Source organism: Sabethes cyaneus, chromosome 1 (assembly GCF_943734655.1).
Source record: "Sabethes cyaneus chromosome 1, idSabCyanKW18_F2, whole genome shotgun sequence".
Taxonomy (NCBI): Eukaryota; Metazoa; Arthropoda; class Insecta; order Diptera; family Culicidae; genus Sabethes; species Sabethes cyaneus.
This window is the reverse complement of record NC_071353.1, coordinates 112567571-112592761: the sequence shown is the minus strand read 5'-3', so window position 1 is coordinate 112592761 and position 25191 is coordinate 112567571. Positions and strand designations below refer to the sequence as shown.

Below are 25191 nucleotides of genomic sequence, written 5' to 3'. Positions count from 1 at the left end.
TGCTCGAGGTGCGAATGGAGCCTCTTATCCAAGGACAAATTATAACTAGTCTCCGCACTTCCTGGCTCTAGAGCTAGATTGGTTGAAAAGTAGTAAGAAGGCTAAGGGGAAAAAGGGGTAAAAACACGACATTTTAAGCACGGATAATAAGCAGTTCGCTCACTCTATAGCGATACTGCCATAACAACGAAGTGCGGAACAACACCTGGATAAGATCATAATAGATCAAAATGCTGGTCGTAGGGATAATATCCACCCACAAAAATAAAAGGTCTTGGTTCGCAACCGTGTGATCCAAATATCCACAGGCGGACTAAACGCTGCCACTGGAGTTACTTCAGTACGACCCAAAACCCGGCGGATATCGTGTGCCGAGGAATGAAACCAGCGCTCTTAAGCAAGTGTCAGCTGTGGTGGAATGGTCCATCCTTTCTTGGGAAGCCCACTATGAAACTGAGGCGATAGAAGATATTCCTGATGATCTAATCCCTGAGTTGAAGGATGTGGTCATTGTAAACCCGATTGTGGACGAAACCCGAACCCAGTTTCGAACGTTTCAATTTCTTCTACAAGTTTATTTGTTTATTTGTTTATGTTTATGCTAATACAGCACGCTTCGTCCATCGTTTTCAAACTCCCAAGCATAAGCGAGATTCGTGTGACCGATTGACCGTACAGGCTATGATGCATCACGCGTGTCCCGCAACAGGCCAAACTCAGAAAAAGATCCAGTGTATTCAACGTGGTGAAATAACAAAGCGTTTGACCGCGTTACAACCGTTTATAGACAACGACGGTTTCCTGCAACAACTGCAAATTTCAAAATTGCCCTTTGAAGCCAAGCATCAACTATGGCTTCCTCAAAGGCACCGAGTAACGGAGTTACTGATCGGAAAAGTTCACGAAGAACGTCTCCACGAGTGACAGCTCGGAGTTTTAGCAGCCGTTCACTAAAAACTTTGGATCGTCAATGCTCGTTCAACTATTCGCAAGGCCATCCACAACTGCGTGAGATGTTTCCGCACAAAACCGAACATGATCCAACCGGTAATGGGAAACCTTCCTGGATCCTGACTTAACATCGCTGCACCGTTCGACTATACTGGACCAATTTCAGTGAAGGGTGACAAGAATAAATTGTCGTAACGTGACGAGGTGGTGTGATAATTATAAAAACATACAATTAACTACGTTACGAACTATAAAATAAAACTTTATTGCACAAGACATGTTAAACGTGGTCTTGCTCAATGGATCATTGTAGGTAGCTTTTGCTCATGCTTGCCGATAGATGGACACTAAAGCCCCACGTGGCATATTTAGAGTAAACTTTAAGGCTGATACAGATTACACGTCATAATTTCTTGCCATTCCGATGTTGTTGACGGTTGATAACGGTTAATCTGGACCGGTCTTTTTAGTTGGACCAATTAGTTTGGAAGGCAGTTTGTCAGAAGTTCGTCGAGTGTGTTTGAGAGAATATGTCTATGCTGGAGCCATCTGTGAAATTTTTTAGCTTTTGAAATGATCCATTGTCGGGAAAGAATAGGAAGATCTCGATGATGATGTAACTTGACACTAGCGATGACACCATCAGTGACATCAATCCGTATGACAGTTACCTGTCAACGGTGAGCCCTGTGATAACTTCTGGGTTAGGGTTGCCAGTGTTCCCAAAATAAACCAAAGATCGTGAAAGCGTATATCGTTATATTTGTGTGCCTAGTTTCGAAGGCGATTCACCTCGAACTTGTGTCAGACTTGTCTTCGGAAGCATTCCTGGCAGCAATAGACCGCGTTGTCAATCGACAGGGCATGGTGCGCAGGATATTTTCCGACAACGAAACCAACTTTGTTAGCACTTCCAAGGAGCTGCGGTAGCTACGGGATATATTCGATAACTATTCGAAACTACGAAAGTCAAAATCAACGATTTTCTATTACGCCGAGAAGTGGAATGGAAGTTCATTCCACCGAGATCGCCTGGCTTCGGAGGATTATGGGAGACCGGAGTAAAGGTGATAAAACTGGGTTTTGCCTGAAATTTCTGAAATTTGACTTTGACCTTTGAAGAGTTGTATACCGTGCTGACTCATGTTGAGTCAATTGGCAATTCCCGGCCAATTCCTTTTTAAAGTAATCTTGGTATGTCTTCACTAGAACGTCCATGTTTTTTTGGCATATTCCAGACCGATGACCTGGTTCAGTACGTTCGTTGATCAGCAGAACAATTTCGTCCACGGTTTCAATGTCTTCGTTTAACTGCTTCTGCACTTTTTCCTTTCTTGCTGCCGCTAGCTCAGGAGTAGCACCTTCTACTGTTTTGTAGAACGTCTACTTCATCGGTATCCGCAACAGAGTGTGCATCAGCTGCATTTTTGTCAGACGATGCTCCACAACCCACTACCAGACTGGGAAAGTGGCTCGGTTGTTGTCGAAGATGTTTTGCCTTTCTACTATATAAATATATAGTATAAAGGTATAGAAATCACTTGGAAAACCGGAAATGGAAAGAAGGTCCTGCGGGCCGAATGTTATATACCATTCGACTCAGTTTCGAAAACTGAGCATTTTCTGTGTGTGTGTATGTATGTGTGTGTGTGTGTGTGTGTGTGTGTGTATGTGTGTGTGTGTATGTGACGCTTTTAATCTCACTCACTTTTCTCGGAGATGGCTGGACCGATTTTAATGTTCTTAGTGTCAAATGAAAGGTCTAGGTGTCCCATTGGTCGCTATTGAATTTCATACTGATCGGACTTTTAGTTCAAAAGTTATGTATAAAAATACGAAAAATATGGGACTTCATTATCTCATAGGTCTCTTAACCGATTTGAACAAAATTGATTGCATATAAAAGAGGAGCCTTGCAAACCCTTAACTTCCAAATTTCATGACGATTGGACTTCTAGTTTGAAAGTTACATAAAGAAATGTGAAAAAATAGTATTTAAAACATATTTATGTAACATATAAGCATTAATTTAATGAAAAACATCACACATTTTATGATTATTTGAAAATTACTGCTGAGATCTATCAAACGAAACCAAGTTATTTAAAATCGGACGGTTCATTCAAAAGTTATTCAAACTTTAACACTTAAGCACCGTATATTAAACCGTTAAAACGTGTGAAATCAAAACATATCAATCAAATGTGGATTGTATTCAATGTATGCGATGTGTGTGATGTATGTATGTATATATGTATGTATGTATGTATATATGTATGTATGTATGTATGTATGCATGTATGTATGTATGTATGTGTGTATGTATGTATGTATGTATGTGATGACAAATTGCAATTTTAAAATTTGCAATGAAATTCAAGAAAAGTGAGAAACATGTCAATTGTCTGAAGTTTTTGAAGCCTCTTAGTGGAATACGAACTCTGAAATTAAAGAAAAGAAAAAACTTTTACCGACTAAATTCCACTATTTAATATTTATTCGCGACAGATACGTATACGCTTTGAAATAAGACACTGATGAAGCCTGCACGTCGTAGGTGAACTACGTATCTGTTGCAAATAAATATTAAATAGTGGGATTGAATCGAAAAGTTTTTTCTTTTCTTTGATTTCAGATTTCAATTGTCATTTTCTTCACTTGCTGTTACTCACAATTGTACAAGAAAAGCAAAAAGCGAAGAAAAGCAGTTTATTTAAGCATGTAGGTATAGGGGTGTATAGAATCAAAAATACTAGTGAGTTGATTTTTCCAAATAAATTTGTACAAATTTCAAACATATTCTGCGCATCAATAGATGCTCTTTTCAATCAATAGATACTAGAGCTTAGAAATGTTATATGAAAAATAGGAAGTAAACGTTGCACGGTAGACATTTTGTAAGATTTGTTTTCGTTAGTGATATTTTAAAGGACAGATGTCATGTTTTAATAAATAAATCAAAAAAAGACAAGCACTGGGAATCATCTCAATCGTATTTCCCATTCTCAAGCATGTTTATGGCGCAGCTTTGGCACTATTTTTCGATCTCATCTTGTTTTCCTAACCCTCTAACAAAAACGATGCGATCAAGCTAATGACTATCTTTTCATGAAAGTACATTCAAAAGAAGCTTAAGTTTTGATTTTCATGCAAAAATAATTATCTGAAGGAGCGCTAGCTAAGAAATAGTTCCATTTCTCGTTTTCATATCTAATGCTCTATTCAGTAATTTTTTTCTAATTCAGATATATTGCAAAATTGAAGCCAAGCAAACCAATAGTAAAATTTTGAGATCAATCATTTTGTTGTAGATATCCTTTTCCTTCAAAAGCGAAATATAATAATAATTTTTCTGAACTCTTGTTTTTCAAAGATGCTAACTTTTGAATGCATGGTATTAATATCAAAATATCAAAAAATCTGCTATGAACAAATACTTCATATTGTCAATTCAAAACAAGTTTCGTATGTGGCTCTGAAGCCCGATAGTTAAGGCCGTCTGTAGACCCGTTAGAGGGTTAATTTCTAATTTTCTATACATATTCATTCAAGTCTGTAAAAATTATCTTTTGTGTTTACATTATTTTTCTATAAATATTATAAAACTAAATAAGGTGTTCATCAAGTAACATAAATGACGCTTACATGTATTTACGCACCCAAGGAAAGAAAATATAATTCTACACAATACGTTGTGAATTTTACTGGCAAATAAGGATTTTGAGGAATACGGAACGGATATTTAAAAATATAGTCTAATATAACATCTATACATCTACAATTAAGTTCCTGAGAAATTAAATAATGATTATTGTGGCAGTAGAAAGGCTAGGTCACGCCGCTAGGTGGATTAATTCGGGTTTTTTCGATTGAAGCCACGTACGGCAGTCAACGGCTCAAGAGTGCCCCTCTCCGCCATGTTACATGGCTGATGTTTATTCACACGTTTCAAAAGAAATAACAGTGGTGGTCAATGGTCATCATTCAAATTAGGCTGGTGAAGACATTCAATTCAAAATTCAATAAGAGCAGATCCTACATTTGTCGAAGAAAATCAATTCTCTGGGGAAGAAGGTACAACCGAAAGTGACTATGAAAGCATTTGAACAAAGACGGAAGGCCAAGGTCAAGACCGCTCTCCTCTACGGTTACGAGATACGGGTTACGCAAACGGTGTTTAAGTATAGATGGATGACGAAACATGGAGAAGTTAAACAAACCATGAATGACAGCGGCTGATGAGAGAACCACCCATTGTCCATATCGTGAGAATCGCCAACCGGATATGGTGGGCTGCTCAAGTCGTAGGGATGTCGAATGACAGCGACAACGACCCAACATGACTGAGGCAAAGGATGGATCGACCAAGCGGAAGTCGAGTTGCGAACTCTACGCGGAGGCTACAATGAACGGCCAGGAAACGAGTTGAACGTAGATGACTTCTGTGTACACAGTGCGTGAGACTGTCGTAGTGGCTTTTATACCCAATACTCTTCTGGCATTCATTATAAAAAAAATCAACTGATCAAATCAAAAACATCAACTGATTGGTGGCATACTTACATGTGACTCGATTCGCTTGGATTCTTATTGCGGGTAGCTTCTTTAATGGCTTCCAGCGTGCCGGGATGTTTGGCCAGCATCAGATTGTTGGCGTTCTTAATTTTCTCCATAGATTCCCGCCGCACTGGGGGATGGTGGTGCTGCTGTTGTGATTCCTGCTGCTGATCGAGATTGTTGTTATTGAGACCGCCACCGCCGGCAAGCATCGGTCTAGATTGCGATTCCGCCAGCCTTCGTTGCAGTTCCCGCTCGAACGGTGACTTCGGGAAAAGTGGCGGTGGTTGCTGATGCTGCTGCTGCTGAGGTGTACCGTTGCTGGCCTTGTCCTGGTACTCGAAACTGTTGCATGATTCGCCTTTGTTCGGAACTGATGATTTAGTTTCAGCCGTTGTCGTTACCTCGAAATCTTTCATGTTAGCCAAATCGATTGGACTCAGCTTTGGTGGAGAGGATGGGTCCACCTGGATGTCACCGGGGTACAGGTACTGCAGAGGGTTGTTGAAATTGTTGACATAGGAAGCATGTTGCGGGGGAAGCGGCGAATGGCCATCCAGATCTTCGCCTTCCGTTGTCTTTGAATAGCTCTCGTCAGAGGAGCTCACCGACGGTGAACGAGGTCGTGAGCTAAGGTCGTCAGTGGAGGACATTTCTCGAGATTCGTCAAACTCGTGGGGTAGTTTTGGAAGAGGCTTTATGTACTGTTTCAACAGTTGTTGCTGTTGCTGCTGGTACAACTGCTGCTGGCGGGCATTCAATTGTTGCTGCTGTTGGTAGTTCGATGTTACGGGGAAGTTATAATTGGTATTATTGCTGGGCTGATGATACTGTGGAAAGGCGGAACTACCCGTCGCATAGCGAGGTGGTTCATATTTCGGAATTTGCTGGATCTGCTGGATCGGTTTGATGACTGCATTGCCAACAATTCCGGACCCCAACAATGGTTCGTTTTCGGCTGCTGTCACGTACGCACCTCCACGATTACTCGAATTGTGATTTGTGTTGCTTGGCCCCGAGGAACCACCCCCCTCATGCCGGTGATGATGATGATGGTGGTGGTGGTGATTTTTGTTGTTACGTACTTTGTGCCCATTGTTGTGATGGTTTAACATGTTCAGATTATTTTCGTCCAGTTCTTTAACGTTGGGATTTTCGATAATGTTAAAATTTTCGCGGATGTTGTAGTTTGGCTGGTGCTGACCGGCCGCGTTACTGCCATGGAAATACTCATTTCGTTTGTTGTAATTGGTACTATTGCTGGTCGTTTGATTGCGGTGGTTTCCATGGAAACCTGCGCTGATGTGGTTGTTGTTTATGTTGTTGTGTTTATAAGCTGCCTTCATATGAGCTTGCTGCGACAGCTGATGCTGTTGCGATGGTTGATAGTGATGCTGGCCTACTGGTTGTTGCTGATGCAGCAAATTAGGACTCTCCAAAAAATTGTAGCTTTCTTTTTTGGAGAAACTATCATTTCCGCTTTGCCATTTCGTATTTTTTATACTTCCACTATCCATATCGGAGCGCTTCATGTAATAACTTTGCGGTTGAAGGGCTGGAGCTTGCGTTTGGAAGCATCCCTGCTGGTTGGCGTTAACGTGATTAATATTCAGATGGTGGAAGCTATCTGTCTGATAGTTTGAAATGATATTCGGAACCGGAGTATGTCTGTCTCGATTTACCACTGTATTACCTGGCCCCATCGCTCCTCCAGCTGCTCCATTCAGCATATTCTCGTTTTGTTCACATAAAAAATATGTCACCATATCACCCTTACCCTTTACTTTTATCTGTCCTCGGCATCTGAATTCAAAATGGCTACCTTGAAGGCTATCAATCACTTCCTGTGTCACTTGAGTATAACCTGGAATGCCCGTTGAATCCATCCGACTAGCCACGTTAACCGTATTTCCCCAGATATCGTACTGCGGTTTGCGTGCCCCGATCACCCCTGCTACTACCGGACCCACATTCACGCCGACACGAAGCATAAAATTATTATAAGAGTTTTCATTTATGTTCTGCAACGTAACTCGCATTGCTTTCACGAAATCTATCAGCGCAGTCATCAGCTTTCGCGTCGATCCTTGATCGTTTGGTAACATCTTAAACTCCGGTATCAACCCGACGGCCGCCATGTACGTGCTTCCGACCGTTTTAATCTTATCGATCGCCTGAAATCTTTCGTCACACAGCAGTTCATCAAAATCGGCGATAATCTCGTTGAGCAACCGCAAACATTCCACGCCCTGATTCGAACCATCCAATTCCGTGTAGAACTCATGGAAGTTCGGTACACTGGCGAAGATCACGCCAACCTTGCAATAGCTTTGATGATACAGATCCTGATTGGCGCCGAGGGTTCCCTGGGAATAAGAGCGGAGCTGTTCTTACGCGCGCTTTGCCCATACATGTCCACACCATGCATGCTATTCAAACAGAAACATTAAAAACTTACCATATTATTTCGACTGAATTGATTATCCAAAAAGTGTGCTGCCACATGCGACGGCAGCAGATTATATAGAATCCGTCGGTTCGATTGTTGCAACACGGACATCTCTTTCTTCTCCTGCGAGGCTTGAAGCTGCCACAAGAAATCCAACCGAGCTGTCCATTCTACCTGCCGGCCATGAGCCAAGATGGCAATCATGAAAATGATAATTCTCGCCAGCGAAATCGTGTGCAGTGGAATCGCTGATTCGACTCGCTGGTCGTAACAGTCAAAGATATTGGCGTGTGATAGTTCGATAAACAGACAGTACATTACGCCCATCAGGGTGACCAGGAAAGTCTTCACCATGATCGGTAGCCTGGAAGCGTACACATTTTGTTAGGTAACCGTGAATATAACAAAGAAAATAAATTACCTCAGAAAAATTGATACAGTTAGGAAGGAGAACGCTGCCGACAGGGCGATATATTGCGGCAGAGCACACTTCCGGTGGGCGTAGTGATTTAACATTGCTGCCTCCGGGGGCGCGCCATGAGGTGCATCTGCAAAGGGTAGATTCGTTTCGTGCGAAGCTAACGCGGCAGAAGGATCATGGTGATGCAGATTATTAGTAGCTGCAAGCGGCAGATCCAACACAGCTCTGGTGGTAAAGTTGGTCGTGCACGGATGATCGGAGAGGCATGTGAACTGTGAAAAAAAACAATAAAAGAATAAACTGTAGAATGAAGTTTTCGATTGAATAAGAATGATGTCGACGAGAAACTGTACAGTAGCTGACTACAGTTTCGACTCCTCTCAGTTTCTTTACAAATCATCTAAATTTGACTTCTGAATGTGTAACCTTCAGAGAGTCAAGGGATTTATGGTTGTTCAGTACGTAATTTCGAACGTATCGAACTTCTCTATACTCCTATTTGTGTACTCCAAAACTGGTCGATCAGTTGACTCTCTAAATTCCAGCTCGATCGGCCTCTGTTGAAGTCAGTTGGACTACTCTAATAAAAGCTCAAAAGTGGTTAGGGACTAGTGGTTCTGGATCATTAAGCTGAACCGAGACGAACGTCAACGGTCGTAAGTTCAAGACTGACTCTGCTTCTACGAGAATTGTCGTTGGCGTCTCGTCGTCTGGATTCCGTGAGTGAACTGGACACACTGTTGAGCGCTGTTTTGACACTCCGCACTAGTCGCTCCCAACTCCCACCGATGTATGGAGCTGAAGGCGAGTTAAGAACCCACTTAGTGTTCGCATTAACGAACGTTTCGGCTAGAAGCATGTCTTTGATTTTTGCTCACAACTCACGGCTGGCACCCCGGAAATTCGTGCCATTATCGGCGTAAATTTCACATGGAGCTCCTCGACGAGCGAAGAACCGACGGATCGTCAACTTGCAGGACTTCGATGACAACGTATAGGAGTTCACCTGCCGGTGGATAGCTCGTATGGACGACCAAGTAAATAGAACTATCCACCTTTTTATGACAAAAGCAAAAGGCTAGGTGCTACATTCCGTTATCGAAACTTGATCTTCTGTTTTTATACGACAGATTTCGCAGCCAGCTGTTAGAGTACAGGACAATTGCAGGGCCAGTTGCTAAGATCCTATTGACTCTAACAGCCTCTCCCAGCCGAGATTCGAGATTCGGCCAGCATCTTACCTCGAGGCCAACTGGGAGGTTTTTATGATACTTCGTCCAATTCGAACTTGTACTGGTCCAACATAATTGATCCAGACAAATGAAAATGGGTGCAGGTATGAAGTTAGTCGAGATCATATTCCCGGATCCCCCTAATGGATTTCTACCTTTTGACGACCGTACGCAACATTGACACGTGAAAACACTGCTTGAACTTGTTTACAATAGGTTCCAGGTTTCCGTTTAAAAACTTTAAAAACTCGCGGCATGTTTAAAGTCTATGCATATGGCATATGGTGCCATACACAAGCGGCTGTTGACGCGTAGAACTGTTCGGTCATGGAACGGAAATAACGGAAGACCAGAAATCTCCGCCCACTATTAATAGTCACACAGTCTAAAAAATTACAAATATTTTCTAAACGTCATTGACAGAGAAAACCGCAGAGAAGTGTCGGCAAATAGTTTTACGGGACAGATTAAAATCAAAGACAGCGGCAACTCTATTAAAGACTCGCTGTACTCTGGTCATAGGTCTGGTATTCGCAGCATTGCGTCATTCCGCAGTGCCCTGGAACATACGTTCAGATTAATCGTTCCCAAAATAGCAGGACAATCGAGTCTGCCCTGCAACATATCAGCAGCAAACAAGGCTCTTGCGACGTTCCTTCGCACCTGAACTGTCTCCAAATGGATCAATCGGCATCATCTCTCGTAACTCGGCAATCGGATCGGATCTCGCCAAGGTAGATGACAGAGCGCAAAACGTAAGAAGCGGCGTTGAATCGATTCAATCCTGGCCATTCCGTTTTGATAATACGGATACCAGACAATGGTACCGTATTCGAGAGTCGAACGGATGAGCGAGCAGTATAAAGCCTTGAGACAATACACGTTGGTGAAGCCTTTAGCGATGCGGAAGAAGAACCCTAGAGTTCTGGATGCTTTGTCCACAATAAGAAAATGTGTCGTTTAAACGATAACTGACTGTCCAAAATAACGACAAGATCCTTCACTTGGTCGACACGTTGGATTTCAGTAGCATCGAGCTTGTAGTTGAAAATCACAGGTTGACGGATTCGGGCGAAAGAAATAATGGAGCATTTTTCAGGATTCACGACCATCAGTTTAAGTTACACTAATCCATAAAGGTGTCAAGCCCTCGTTCAAGACGGATTGCATCGACCTTGGAGCGAATCCTCAAGTAAATCTTCATCGGCGTAGGATAAACGAGGGCCTTTAATAACGTGAAGTACAGCAAGATTAACGGCCCCAAATGACTGCCTTGTGGGATTCCAGACGAGGCCAAAAACGCATTAGATTGAAAACTTTCAACCGTCACAATCAGTTTGCGACCTGCGAGATAGGATAGGGATAGGGGATAGAACCAATGCAGCACACTTCCGCCGATACCGAGTCTTTCCAATTTGGCAATTGCAATAGCATGATTGATTTTGTCGAACGCCGCAGGTAAATCAGTATAGAAGACGTCCGTTTCAGCACGATCCGCTAAGCTTTCCGCAATATATGATGTGAGACACAGGAGATTTGTAGTGGTTGATCTACCTGACATGAATCCATGTTGATCATCACTTAGGTATTATTTACAGTGGCATAAAAGCGGAGTTGAAGGGAAAGCGTTTAACATAGCCCACCTATCTTTACAAGCGTTCCCATTTCGAGGACCTGTTGAAGTCAGTCAATTGCTTTATGGCAATCGCTCGGTGCACCATACTGAATCGTAGTTCTTCGGCACTTTCTTCTACTCCCTCCGCTGATACGTTCGGCCATTGTTCTTCTGAAAGATGGACGAAATCTGGAACCCAAAACCACGAGCCACCCATCTCCAAGCGGGGACCCTCGCCGCACTTCGTCGCTTGGTCTGCAGCCTTCATCTTCGACAGGACGTAGTTCCACTCGGCAGTCTCAGTTTTCGACAGTATTTCTCTCACACCAAAGGTAACAAACTGCCGATATTTTCGGTGATCTGATTTGATACAGGCCAGCACAGTTGTGGAATCAATCCACAATGATCTTCGCTCTATTTCCTCTTCTGTTGGGTACTCTTACCACTGCGTTCATTATTTTGAACTATTGTGGTATGCCCCGTTTATTTCTTTTACTTACGCTGCAAGAAGGAAGTGATAGGCTGGTAGCTGAGCGAGACAGGTGCCAATCAGGGATGATTTGGTTTATAAGCCTTGTTACCCTGATCGGCGACGCAAACCAGATCTCCCTGCCTAGGCTCTAGTAGGCCCTTTTTGAGATACTGCAATCTGCGTCCTATTAGTGCGCCACAATTGCAGAGCACGTGTTCCGTGGTTTCGCTGTCGGCATTACACAGGCAACAAATATCATCTTGTACGAAACCGAGATTCCGGAGATGATGGCCATGACCAAACATCAGCGAATCTGTCCCTGAACCACTGCTCTAAGATACGCTACGTAGGCGTATGCATTCTCCAGTGGTTCCAGTATCTATGCAGACCTTATCAAGTGCTTCCAGCAGAGCAATCCCCTTCAGATAGCCTTCTAGAATTCTACCGGACGCTTCCTCATCCCATTGCAGTTGTTCTCGCCACACTTCTGGAATTGCCGTGGATAAGGACGTGCGATATGAGACCCAGCGGATCGAAAAAGCGAATTACAAATAGAAGAATGTTCCGCTTTGTGGTCGCAGTGGTTTCTAGATCCAAATCAACTGCAAAACTAAACTTGATTTCCCTTGGTTACTAAAGCATCCCAAAGACTCGTTCGGTCGTAGAAAAGGACATCGTAGTTGGTTTCCCGACCCATCGAAGAACTTCTTGGGAATTCGATAACTAATTTATGATGGTGAAGTCCACTTGGCTGTGAACTGTAGCTACTACGGTCGCCACGTAGATGGTCTCCTGTTCCGAATCGAAGCTGTTCAGGTAGTCATCAATATAATGCTTTCTGGTGAACCCTTTTGCCGCTCGTCGGTACTGCGTGTACTGCTTGTACGTTTGTACTCCTCTGCATTCAGATTTTTAATTAGTCGTGCCTGGGTTGGCGAGCAAGTGGATCCGATACCAACGTCCAATGCATATACCTGGATGGCTTCGAACAGATTACTGTGGAAGAGGAACTTCAGGTATGGTTTATCTGCTCGCAGAATGAAGTACTGGTGGAACATCTGCTTGATGTCGCCGTCGACCACCACTTTTTGCTCTCGGAATTCACATATTACCTTCAATAAGACAACTAGGGAGTCCGGACCTTTTAGGAGTACACTATTAAGGGATACTCCATCTACCATGACCGCTGCTTCCCAGAAAGTTTCCCAGTTTACGATCAACTCCAAGAAGTAGACACCATTTCCTTCCCCGGAGCACGTTGCAACATGGATGAATCCATCCTACAAATTTAGGTCAGTTGCCATTCTCCTTTCAAAACACTCCCACCGTTCCATGGCATTCTGAAAGCTGTTCGAAACGATCGAATGGCCACTTTAACCCAATTCCGAAAACCCCAGAGTCCCGCTTTGTGGTTTGCTCGAGTATTTGCCGAGCTCGTTGATCCTCCTCCGACTTCGGCAACTGTTAAACCGAAACTTCAATACTTTCCATTACGAAGAACTATTTGACCAGAACTATTTAAGTCCCCCGTCGCTGGTACATTAAAACAACAAAAACACTCCATCCTCCGTCAAAATTCGAGAAACAGTAACAGCAATGCTATCTACCGAGTTAAAGTTGAACCAACACAACTAATACAAACACGTATGCAATGCATTGTCATGCTCGCACACATTTCTTCCCGCCAATACATGTATACACAGCTTCAACTTTTGACGGGAAGGGTGCGCTGTTGCTTCCATTACTCGTCATTTGTATGGGCCAAGAAAGAGAACCACTCTTCTTTATGGAAGGTTTTTGCAAATATGCACGGCAAGGTCAGCTAGGTTTTTCGAGCCCTCAACGGTATCACAAACAGTCCAGTGAAGTCACGTTTTGGTGGCTATCGGGTCGTCGAACTTGATCGAAACCAGCAGACTTGCGTAGACCCCAATCAGAGTACAAGGCGATACCTCTCAAATCTTCTCAAATGGCATAAATCGGTGAGAGAGCTCTCCATATTTAAGCGTCTGCTCCGGTAGATTGAGATTGGCCGCTGTGCAGGTGTCATCCAACTAGAAACAACCCTACATGCCTATTCCGCACATTTGGATCCGAACCGTTTGGGACTTCGACTCATATCTAGTGATGTTGCTTGCCCAGCTGAGATACAGTACCGCTGGTTCTCCATTCTCGATTCATGATACACTGAGTGAGTGACGACCCATCCATCTATCATGTTACATGCGAAGCTGCACGGGAAGCATCCGGAGGAATACCCCTTGCTTAGTATGATGATGTGCGTTTAGCTGTTCGATTGAGCTGCTTGTTTGATCCGCTGCTTTCGGTACGAATTTGGCTGCCCTTTGACTGTTTTTTTCGGCGTAACCATCCACTAAGCGGCTGACATCTTTTAAAGCGCCACCGCAAGGCCGTTCAAGCATTGTAATTCTTTACAATTTCGGTCCTCCTTGTACTTTTCGCTTCTTAGAATCGTGGTTAACTAATTCCTCACTCGTCGGCATTTGCCCAAGTTCTTACTACCGGCTTGTTCTTTAATGCTTGTTGGCATTACTCATCAAACTTATCATTTCGTATATTCCGGGACTCTTCACCTAGTGCACTAGCCCGAGTGTATTTCGCCACAAACCGTCTTCGAGAGTTAAAGCACCTAGGTAACTCTTCGAAAACAAAGCAGTGCCTCATTCAGTATTCGCGCGTAGTTCTAGGCATATTGCAAGTTACCTAAGGTGGACTAAACCAACCATTGCTGGCAAGTACGACAATATTCTTAACCAGTGAACGCCGTTGTGATATGGCTGTACAGGAAAGGAAAAAGAATCAGAGGGGTTGTGTGCAAGCTACGACCACATAGATGACGCAGCACTACGTAAGTCTCTTTGTAGCGTTAGTAGCATGTATCCATGCATGTAGTAATACGATTGTTCATATATACATGGTACATGTAGCATATATAGGGGTTGTTAAGACTAACTGGGGTTGAGGTTTTTAAATGAATGTTACTAGCGCTGTAAATCTTACTTCAACATCAAACACTATTTACATAGGGTATGTTGCTACATCGTCGTAATTGCCTATTCCCGTCCTATCCAACACAAATTATTCAAAATATCAGCATTTTTATGACACACAATGCTAAACTAGTTATTCCCTAATAATTTACTTTGTTGTCTATCATACGCTATCAAGCAAAGTGAGCTGAGATCTATTTAAATGCTTTTTATCATTAAAGAAGCCCTACCAGCCAAATTTCCTACGTTTTTTCGTGCGACGAAGAAGACAATGTCGACTAATCGTTTTAACCCTTTATAAGGCCGTGGCAACTACGCGTGGAATTAACACAAACTTTAGCGAAACACAATGTTAACATTCGGTAGAACTCATTTATATTCTTTTTGATTAGAAAATTGCTGAAAAACTTGAAAAAATTGGTGGCAATATAGTTGCCACTGCCCGTCTAGCGCAAAATGTTGGTGGCAATATGTTTGCCACTGCCCGTCTGGTGCAAAACGTTGGTGGCAATATGTTTGCCGCTGCCCGTTAAGCCCAAAAAACATGTTCTCGAATATTGGTTCTAAGTTTTTGGATAAATCCACATAATCTATCACAAAACGCCGTAAACTGAATATTACCATCCAAAAAGTTTCCAATTTAATGGTTTTTCTACGAATTTAAACCAAATTTACTGTTGACACTCAAAAACCAAGATTTGTTTTCATAAAAGTGGTTCGTAATTTACCATTTTTACAAATTCAGCGATTTAAAAACATTGAGAATGTTGCCAAAGGCTATCAGAACATATTGAGTACATAATATGCTAAAACGATATTGTTAGAAAAGCAAAAACAATGTTTTTCGTTGGTGGCAATATAGTTGCCACTGCCTTATAAAGGGTTAATTTCCGTCAGTCATAAATGAAAATAACTGACGCAAGGCATTGTCGTTATTCTACAGCCAGGAAAACTTGCCTGACCTGCAGAAATTTTGTAGAATAACAGTTGTCATGCCGTCCTGCACAAATCCATGCGCGTTAGCTTCGTAAACATTGTTGTGATTTTTAATTCGAACGATGAAATATTTTGATGGACGGATTTTAAAACGGTACGACGAATTTTAGCAAATAAAGTCAGTTGCGTAATTTCGATAATATGCTTTAATAGTCGATTTTCAGTGATTTCAAAGTGCACAGATCGGAAGGTAAGTATGTTTTAGTCAAATTAGCACAAGAACTTTTGGAGTATTCATTAAATCCATCCAACAAAAGATGAAAATTAGAATGGCTTTCCTTATTACGACGGGAATTAGAAAAAAAACCCTACTTATCTGTATTTTTATGATATCAAAAAATTGTAATATTAAAATGGCCTGACGGTGCTGCAGGTTGAAAAAACCAAATTTTTGCAAGTCGATATTTTTTTACATCGTTTTATTCATTTTCATGATTAAAACTACTACATAATTGCATAATTTGCAAAATGTTTTGTACCTTACTGCCTTACACTGAGTTGACGGTCAAACACTGAGTGACGGTAACCGCTCACTTTTCTATGACATTTCACTTTCAGTCAGAACTTTCAGGATTTGGAGTAGATTCAATGTTTAAAGATAAAATCGGTTGAAAGAGAGGAGTAGTTTTATACTTTAACAAAATTGTTTAATTTCAGGTCATCAAATTGGACTAGGTTAAATGTTCAAACGATAACATCGATTGAAGAAGAGGGGTGGTTTTGCACTCTGGCGTACTTCCCAAGCACAGATATCAAATTGGTAAAGGTTTGAACATCGTAAAGAATCTTCGACCTGTTGAGACGGGGAGTTTCTGTCACTTTTTTGCAAAAAACACGTTGAAATTTTGATGACGTCTCTTCCAACCAATCAGGATGCGAGGATTTCTAGTTGGACAAGGCAAGGCTTCATTATTTTCAATTTTTCAATAGTGAACACTTACGAATTCATAGCATTCTTCATTTGGGAAAAGGCGTAGAAGAAGTTCCGATGGATTGATGTAAAAATACCGAAAACCGATCGGGAAACAACAAAGCTATTGGCATTCAAAACCTGACCACTTTTCTAGAAAGATTTTTTGGAATGACACCCTATCTAGCCAAACCTTGCCGTAAGACAAAACATTTCCTACGTCAAAACATTTCTGCCAACTCACCACATTGACTTGTCCCACCGAGTACAACAGTACGATCGTGAACACCGTAATTGCCAACCGAAGAGAGAAGCTCTGCGACAAATCCCAGAAGATCCACTTCAAACGAACCGCCAGCAGTAGCATCAGTATCGAACTTATCCAAACGAAAGCTGTCAAGAACAGCAGTAACAGTATTAAGGTACGTGGTAGAGCGGAAATCTAGAAGTAAAAAAGAATCAATTAGAAAAACAGCAACAGTAATTTACGGTCACGGTGAGCAAACCTGCAGTCCAGCGCTGAGTATCAGTAGCAACAAACTGCAGCCCATGGCGGTGGTGAATCCTAGATCGAAGTCCTGATGGTACTGGCGTTCTTTCTCCTTCTCGCGAAACTGCAGCGAGATCCGCTTGACGTGAACGGACTTTTCCCGATCGACGCTGCGCGCTTCGATCGCCTGCGAGAGGAACTTGTTGACCCGATTCGATGGCTGGTGGTACACGCTGGAGTGACGTTTCTTGAACGGTCGTTTAAATTTGTCTGTTACTTTGTTCTGTGCAGATCAGGGTTCGTAGTGTCGTGTGCAGATGGCAGCCACCACCGAGAGATGAAATGGAGGAGTTCGGAAAGGAAAATTTCTGTTACTTTTTCAAATTGGTCGAATCGCTGACTAGCGCTGTGATGTTTTGGTTTGATTGTTGCTGTTATTAATAATCGAAAAACTACTACAGTACAGTGCGGTTAATGCAATTTATAGAATCATGTGATTAATGCAAAAACGGAAAAAATTGACGATTTGTTCACCTAAGAAATGTGCAGTAAGTGCAGTAAAGAAAAATTAAAAGATTTCTATTTGCAATCGTGGTTGTGCTGATAAACTGATCTACAAATTTTAATAGAGAAAACAAATATCTACTATGCCAGAGATTTTGTAAATTTGTAGCAAACGTGCAAATGTAAAAGCACAAAAAATTTATTTCTATACCGATGACTGGTTACACTCACGCGTGTTTTTATATTTTAAATTAAAGTGTAAATAAAAAATTCCTGCGCCAGCAGATGAATGTAAAAAAACCAAATGCATTCAAATGAACAAATGGTTTTCAGTTTTCACTGCCAACAGACAATTTATTTTCAATGTGTGATAGTGAATACCACTAGATTCGCATAGTTGTGCGTGATGTAAATATGCAGGCCTGGGTTTGGTGCAAAGTGCTGGTTACGAACAAGCAGATGTGTTTTTGTGGATGCATCAAAGCAAATATGTTGGATGGTGGAGAACCATTAGTGGCACCAAAACAAGGATGTACAATGTTTGCGAAAAGGTGTACGGAGACGGCGGCAATTCATTAGGGATGATATTTGTGCCTTTTGAAAGAGGATAAAAATACAGCGAATAAAAACGGCTAGGAGATAATGAGAAAGTAGTCTAAAAAACAACATTTTAGCCACTGAGTAAAACAAGCTTTTCTCGTTTTGTACCGATGCAGTGAATAAAAAAAAATACAGAAAAGCTTCAAAACCTTAGTACGTTGTAAGGATAGAAATAAAAGAAAACACAAATACCAAAAGAGTAGAAGGCGTAAAACAAAGCAAACTGGCAATCCTCTCACTCTTAGTGTGGTGGGTTCCGTCTCGTACTGAGAGGAATCACTGTAGCAGCCGCTGCCCCCTCTGCGAGCACCACCACCGTTACCTCCGGTTCCGGTCGGACCATCGGAATTGCCGCTTAAGCCCATCAGCGCGGTGCTTTCTGCAGATTCGGCTGCCGCTGCTGCTGCCGCCGCCGCCGCCGCAGCAGCCACAGCGGCTTGGTATGGCGTCGCGTGAAGCATACGTTGCAAGTGCAGAACCTGAATGGTATCCCGTGACACGCATACCGCCGGGTATGTTTATGGCAGGGGTTATAAAACGTAAGATGTATAATTTGATTGCTTTATGAAAGGGAACCCTTTTCGCGGTGTGTTCCAAGCTGTCCGTCTACTGAACACATATCTTTCACGTGATTCGGGTTAACCAGCGAAACTTTCATTTAAATTATGTCCAGGAAAAATGATGCTGATAGCAAGCAATAGTTGACAAATGACTATTTTTGATACAGGAAAACATCACTTCACCCGTGGAAAGCTCAGGACTGTCCCATTTTTTATCATCAGCAGCTGAATGATAACTACCGGGTAAGTAGGGTGTGTCATTTTCTTGATTTAAAAAAAAACAGACTTTTTCTCAATTATTTTCCGATTGATACATTTTTACCCGACGACAACACAAAAGTATAAATGTAGATTTATGTTTGATGAGAAAACTGGAACTAAACATTGGATACAGTTTATTTCGCTTTCGGAATACGGCCGACTTCACAACCAATAAATACCAGTATTTGGAACAGTAACGAGATTTGCACTGCTTATAACGAGTAACAACTAAAACTTTGGAATTTTTTTTGCCCCTATACTCCACAACAAACGAGCTCAGAGAGAAATAAGAATATGTATATATGTATGTACGCTTCTTAGCTCCCAAATTAGGCTTCAAGTGCTGATTCGGATAGCCTTCTCGAGCGCGAATATTCCGCATGGTTTGATAATTGGCATCGTACCTTTTAGCCATATCCCACATGGAGATGCCAGGATTGGACTTGACGCTCCACTCGGTCCTTAGTTCCGGTTTTCTTGCCAGTTCTTTGCCGCCTTTCCCCACCTAGATACTCCCTATAACCTTCAGAGTATTACACACTGTTGATTCTGGGATTTTTAACACTTTAGCCAACTTTGAGGCAGACTACACCAGGTGTTCGTGCAAGATTTTTTTACGTCGTTCGAGTTCCATTCTGTTACTGATCCGCAACGTGATGGAATGTTTTGACGAAACTTGCACCAGTTGTTCTTCATCTTATATATATAAAAATGGATTTCTGTCTGTCTGTCTTTCGGGATGTTCCTTATAGAATCAAAAACTACTGAACCAATCGGCGTGAAAATTTGCATGTAGAGGTTTTTGGGGCCAGGAAAGGTTTTAGTGATGGTTAGAGACCCCTCCCCCACTAAGAGGGGGGGCTCCCATACAATTTCTGCATAACTCGAGAAATAGAACAAAATTTGGCATGTGGGTGTTTTTGGTGACAAGAATTTATTATATGGTAAATTAGGACCCCTCCCCTCTTTAGAGGGGTAATTAAGACTCCTCTCCCCTTTAAGAGGGGGGGCTTCCATACAAATGAAACTCAAATTTCGTCATGACTCGAGAACTAATCAAGCAAATGGAACCAAATTTAGCATGTGAAGGTTTTCGAGGGCAAGAATATATTCTATCGTGAATTAGGACCCCTCCCCATTTTAAGAGGGGGGGGGCTCCCATACAAATGAAAAACCAATTTCCTCATAACTCGAGAACTAATCAAGCAAATGGAACCAAATTTGGCATATGTGTGTTTTTGGGGACAAAATTTATAAATTGGGACCCCTCCTCACTTTAGGAGGGGCGGGCTCCTTTACAAATGAAATTCAAATTTCCTCATAACTCGAGAACTAATCAAGCAAATGGAACAAAATTTGGCATGTGAAAGTTTTCGATAGCAAGAATATTTTCTATGGTGAATTAGGACTCCTCCCCACTTTAGGAGGGGGGGCTCCTATACAAACGAAATACAAATTTTCTCACAACTCGAGAGCTAATCAAGCAAATGGAACCAAATTTGGCATGTAGATGTTTTTGGATGCAAGAATTTTTTCTATGAGGAACTAGGACCCCTCCCCACTTTAGGAGGGGGCTCCTATACAAATGAAATACAAATTTCTTCATAACTCGAGAACTAATCAAGCTAGCATTGGGCGATACTGCGAAAAGCATCGATATTCGAATATCGATACAATTTTTGTAAAGGTATCGATCCCGTTGAAACATCGGGCGGCAAGTATCGATACAAGTGGTATCGATATCGGTATCGATACACTGACAGGGTGCAACGAAAACCACACTTTTGTTTATTATTAAGCTTAATTTTTTAAAAAATTATATGCGTGTGCTTTTACTACTGTTGATTCTCTTTCGTTCTCATACGAAATCTCGTTAGGAACGAAATAATAGCTGAGTCGGACTGGTCAGGCCTGCGGTTTTAATCTTTTTTTTGACCGGAAACTGCAACGAAATGCTCAGGATTGCTACAAAATTTATTAGAAAATCTAGTGGAATGATGGAAATGAAAAATAAATTTTAAAAATCGGACAAAAAGTACAAATCCGTTTTTTTAAGTTGGTAAACCGACTTTTTGCCAGATTGATCGGTCACCGGCTTTGCAAGTGAAAAACCGGCCGGGCCGACCAGAAATCGACCACTCAGCCAAGCGCTAGCAAATGCTTTTATATTTTGCATACGGTTTATGCTCCTTGATCGAAATGACTTACGAAGGGAAAAGTAGACCTGACTTAGCTAGAATGCGTCGTTGAATCTGCTTACTCGTATGATTGACGGCGGTTGCCAGAGATCCCTAATTTATGAATTCATCAACCCCTTCCAGTTCATCTCCGTCAAAAGTTATTTCATGCACTCAGGGTTTCTTCACTTAACAACGCAGTTGCGGCTTCATTGACGGTCTAGCGTATCCAACCACATCCATCTTCGAGTGCCAAGACAGCTACCTCCATTGAGGAAAGCAGAGCTTCATTCAGCAACTTGTGAGTTGTCTAATTGCATTTGAAATTAATTTTAAAATCGGAGCTGGAATTGCACTTGAAATTTTACTTAAAATTGAACCTGAAATTAAACTTGATATTGAACTTGAAATGGGAACTGAAATTTAACTTAGAATTGAGCATGGCATTATGCTTAAAATTGAACTTCAAATTGATATTGATGAACAAATGATATTGGACTTCAGTTTGAATCAATTTCAACTTGAATCTTTACTTTAAATTGAGCTGGAAGTAAGACTTTAAATTTAACTTAAAATTAAACTTGAAATGGAACTTGAATTTGGACTTCAAATCACACTAAAAATTGGACGCGAAGTTAAACTCAAGTTCGGACCAATTCAGACTAGAATATATAAATTGGACTTGAAATTACACATGAAATAAGACTTATAATGAGACATGAAATTGAACTTGAAATAGGACATAATAAAGAACTTAAAATTTTACTAGAGACTAATAGTGAATTGGATGTAAAATTTGACTAGAAATTATACTTACAACTTTGCCAGAAATTGGAGTTAAATCGGACTTATACTTGAACTTGAAATAGGATTTGAAATTGAATTTGATTTTTTTACATCACCCAAGAAATCCGACTTTAAATTAGATTTCAAATTAAAATTGAAGTTTTACTTAAAATTTGATTTAAGACTGGAACTGGGAATGCATCTATTTTTACAGAGTTTATTTATCGAAAAAAAAATTAGCTGCCGCATTAATTAGGTACACCTCTTATTTTAATTTCTACGAGTTCGAGGTGGTCGGATAACATCTGCAGCAGAGAAATACGCAGAGGTATTCTTGCCGGAAGTCGTGCTTACTACGGATTCTACAAGACCCTAAAATCTGGCAAGCTTCATCCCTGTACCAAATGTACCATGTACAAAGCGCAAATAAGACCGATAGTCTACGGGCACGAAACGTGGACAATGCTCGACGGAGACTGATCACTTTTGGACGTCGTGTGCTTAGGATCATCTTTGGTGGTGTATGTGAGTACGGTCTATGGAGGAAAAACATGAACCACAAGCTGGCGCAGCTTTTCGGCCAACCCAGCATTCAGAAAGTTGCTGAGGCTGGAAGAGTACAATGGCCGGGACATGTTGTGAGAATGCCAGAAAACAATCCCGTAAAAATTATATTTGCCTCGCATTCGGTTGGTACCAGGCGCAGAGGTACGCAGCGTGCTTGACGGTTAGACCATATGGAGCAAGTCCTGGAAAGTGTGGGACATTCGAGAAATTGGAGGCGGACAGCCATGGATCGAGTTTGTTGGCCGAACATTGTTATGCAGGTGAAATCCTAATGGACATCGCATTAGGATAAGTAAAGTATTTTAGTTTCTCTAGCATTTACTATAAAGGTATCGATACAAATATCGTCGTTTTAGCATCGATATTGGCCGGTATCGGGACGCTCAGTATCGATCCAAAATATCGATGTATCGGATCAAAAGTATCGATTTTTTCGATACAGATACAGTATCGCCCAATGCTAAATCAAGCAAATGGAACCAAGTTTGGCATGTGGATAGGCCTGCATTTGAAGAGCATTGGTGATGCTTATTGGTTACCTGGGATGCTTTCATAGTTACGTAACTGCCAAAATGAATCATCTAAGGTTGAACTCCTCAGAAACTTACAAAACTCGAGATTGTGACAAAGATCATCCGAGTCATGATTTATGTACAACACAGATTAATTTGTGGCAATACAAAGTTTGTCGGGTCAGCTAGTAAACATATAAACATTGTTATGATTGTCGAGAGCTAATCAAGCAAATGGAACCAAATTTGGCATGTAGGTGTTTTTGGAGGCAAGAATTTTTTCTATGATGAACTAGGACCCCTCCGCACTTTAGGAGGGGGGCTCCTATACAAATGAAACACAAATTTCTCCATAACTCGAGAACTAATCAAGCAAATGGAACCAAGTTTGGCATGTGGAGGTTTTTGGAGGCAAAAATATTTTCTATGGTGAATTAGGACCCCTCCCCGCTTTAAGAGGGGGGGCTTCTACACAAATGAAATACAAATTTCCTCATAATTCGAGAACTAATCAAGCAAATGGTACCATATTTGGCATGTAGGTGTTTTTGTTGGAGGCAACCATTTTTTTTCTTTTTCTGCGTAACGTTTCAGGCCAGTACGCTTCACCTATCGTCAGACGCCTAAAATAATTTGTTTATTGGTCAACTGTACAATATTCAATTAACTACTATGCAATTTTCATTAACATAAACTTCATATCACAAAAACATTGCTTATATTTCAAATTTAATTATTTTCTTCCCAACATCACTGACGCTGAGATCCACTCGCACGTTGATGAATGATCATCGCCTGCTTGTCGTTTTCATACTGTCGTAGCTTATTGACTAATCCGTTGTACATTGCGTTGAACGTTCCGCATTCACGCTGTAGGTTGACCGTTTTTTCCTCACCCAGTATCTTGATATGGAACATCTCCGCGGTTTCTCTGCTCGGCTTGGCTCTGCTGAACACACGATGTTTGATCTTGTCGCATAGTTTAAAAGCAAGTTCAACATTATGCTTCCGAAGAATTTTATGTAGTTTTTCGCTTAACCCAGGAGTGTATGCTGAAGAAGTGTATTTGATATTTTCATTGCTTCGCTTAGTGTTTTCCAGGGTATTGTAAAATTTGTGAACCCTAGATTTTAGCAATTTTCGCATAAACCAGTTTGGATAATGGTTTATTTTTAGGATGCTTTTGGCGGTTTTGATTGCAGCGGGACGATTTTTTGCATCTGACAACTTAATCGCTCGATCGACTAATTCAAATGTCTATTGGCCTGCATTTGAAGAGCATTGGTGATGCTTATTGGTTACCTGGGATGCTTTCATAGTTACGTAACTGCCAAAATGAATCATCTAAGGTTGAACTCCTCAGAAACTTGCAAAACTCGAGATTGTGACAAAGATCATCCGAGATTCATGATTTATGTACAACACAGGTTAATTTGTGGCAATACAAAGTTTGTCGGGTCAGCTAGTAAACATATAAACATTGTTATGACAAATGATTGCAGTTTCTACTACAAAAGGCGTGCCTGCTGGTGATGCACGAGGGGTGTCTAGATTTTAGCCAGACATTTGGCAGTTGGTGACAGCCAGCGTAACAAGATCCTTCCGTAGATGCGACAAGCAACTACTATCATTCTCTCTTCCGCCAGCTACTTCTCACCCCAGATTATGCAAAACATCATTATCACGTTTCTCGGTTGTTTGTAAAGCGGCAAGCAGTCCTCCCTGGCGACTTTGTAAGTTTACGTTTAACCACTTGAACCTCAGGTCCTGGAACACTACTTTCTTCAATGAACATTCCTAAGTTAATTTCCGTTCCACCTCCTTGTGCATCTTGACCATTGAGGTTTTCGTCGAAGAACTGCTTCCACCTGTCGGCCACCTTGCGCTCGTTTGGGATTAGATTCCCTTCCTCGTCCACACACATGTCAGGAGGTTTCGATGTGTAGCGCTTACAAGACTGGTTCACCTTCTCACGGAATAGTTGTTCTAATTCTGCATCATATCTGTTCTCCTTCTCCCCAGAATCGTGATCAACTGTTTCCATGCTCGTCGATACTTGTCCACCTACTTTCTAGGGCCAAAGCTCAGATTATTTTTCCAGGTTCTCTGTTTTTTTCTCC

At 41.5% G+C, this 25191-nt stretch overlaps 1 protein-coding gene across 4 annotated transcripts in view; it reads right to left on the bottom strand.

The window, feature by feature from the left end:
- The window catches only part of LOC128732880 (Ca(2+)/calmodulin-responsive adenylate cyclase), a 170222-nt gene that overhangs the window by 7623 nt on the left and 137408 nt on the right, over positions 1-25191 (bottom strand). For 3 of the 4 annotated variants that reach the window (XM_053826306.1, XM_053826307.1, XM_053826308.1), the window contains 5 exons: positions 17121-17387; positions 16859-17056; positions 8379-8650; positions 7967-8321; positions 5515-7874 (listed from right to left, as the gene is read on the bottom strand). In XM_053826306.1, the coding sequence (XP_053682281.1) occupies positions 5515-7874; positions 7967-8321; positions 8379-8650; positions 16859-17056; positions 17121-17387 (3452 nt within the window). The remainder of the gene's footprint in view (positions 1-5514; positions 7875-7966; positions 8322-8378; positions 8651-16858; positions 17057-17120; positions 17388-25191) is intronic. The other variant, XM_053826309.1, reaches the window with a different exon arrangement.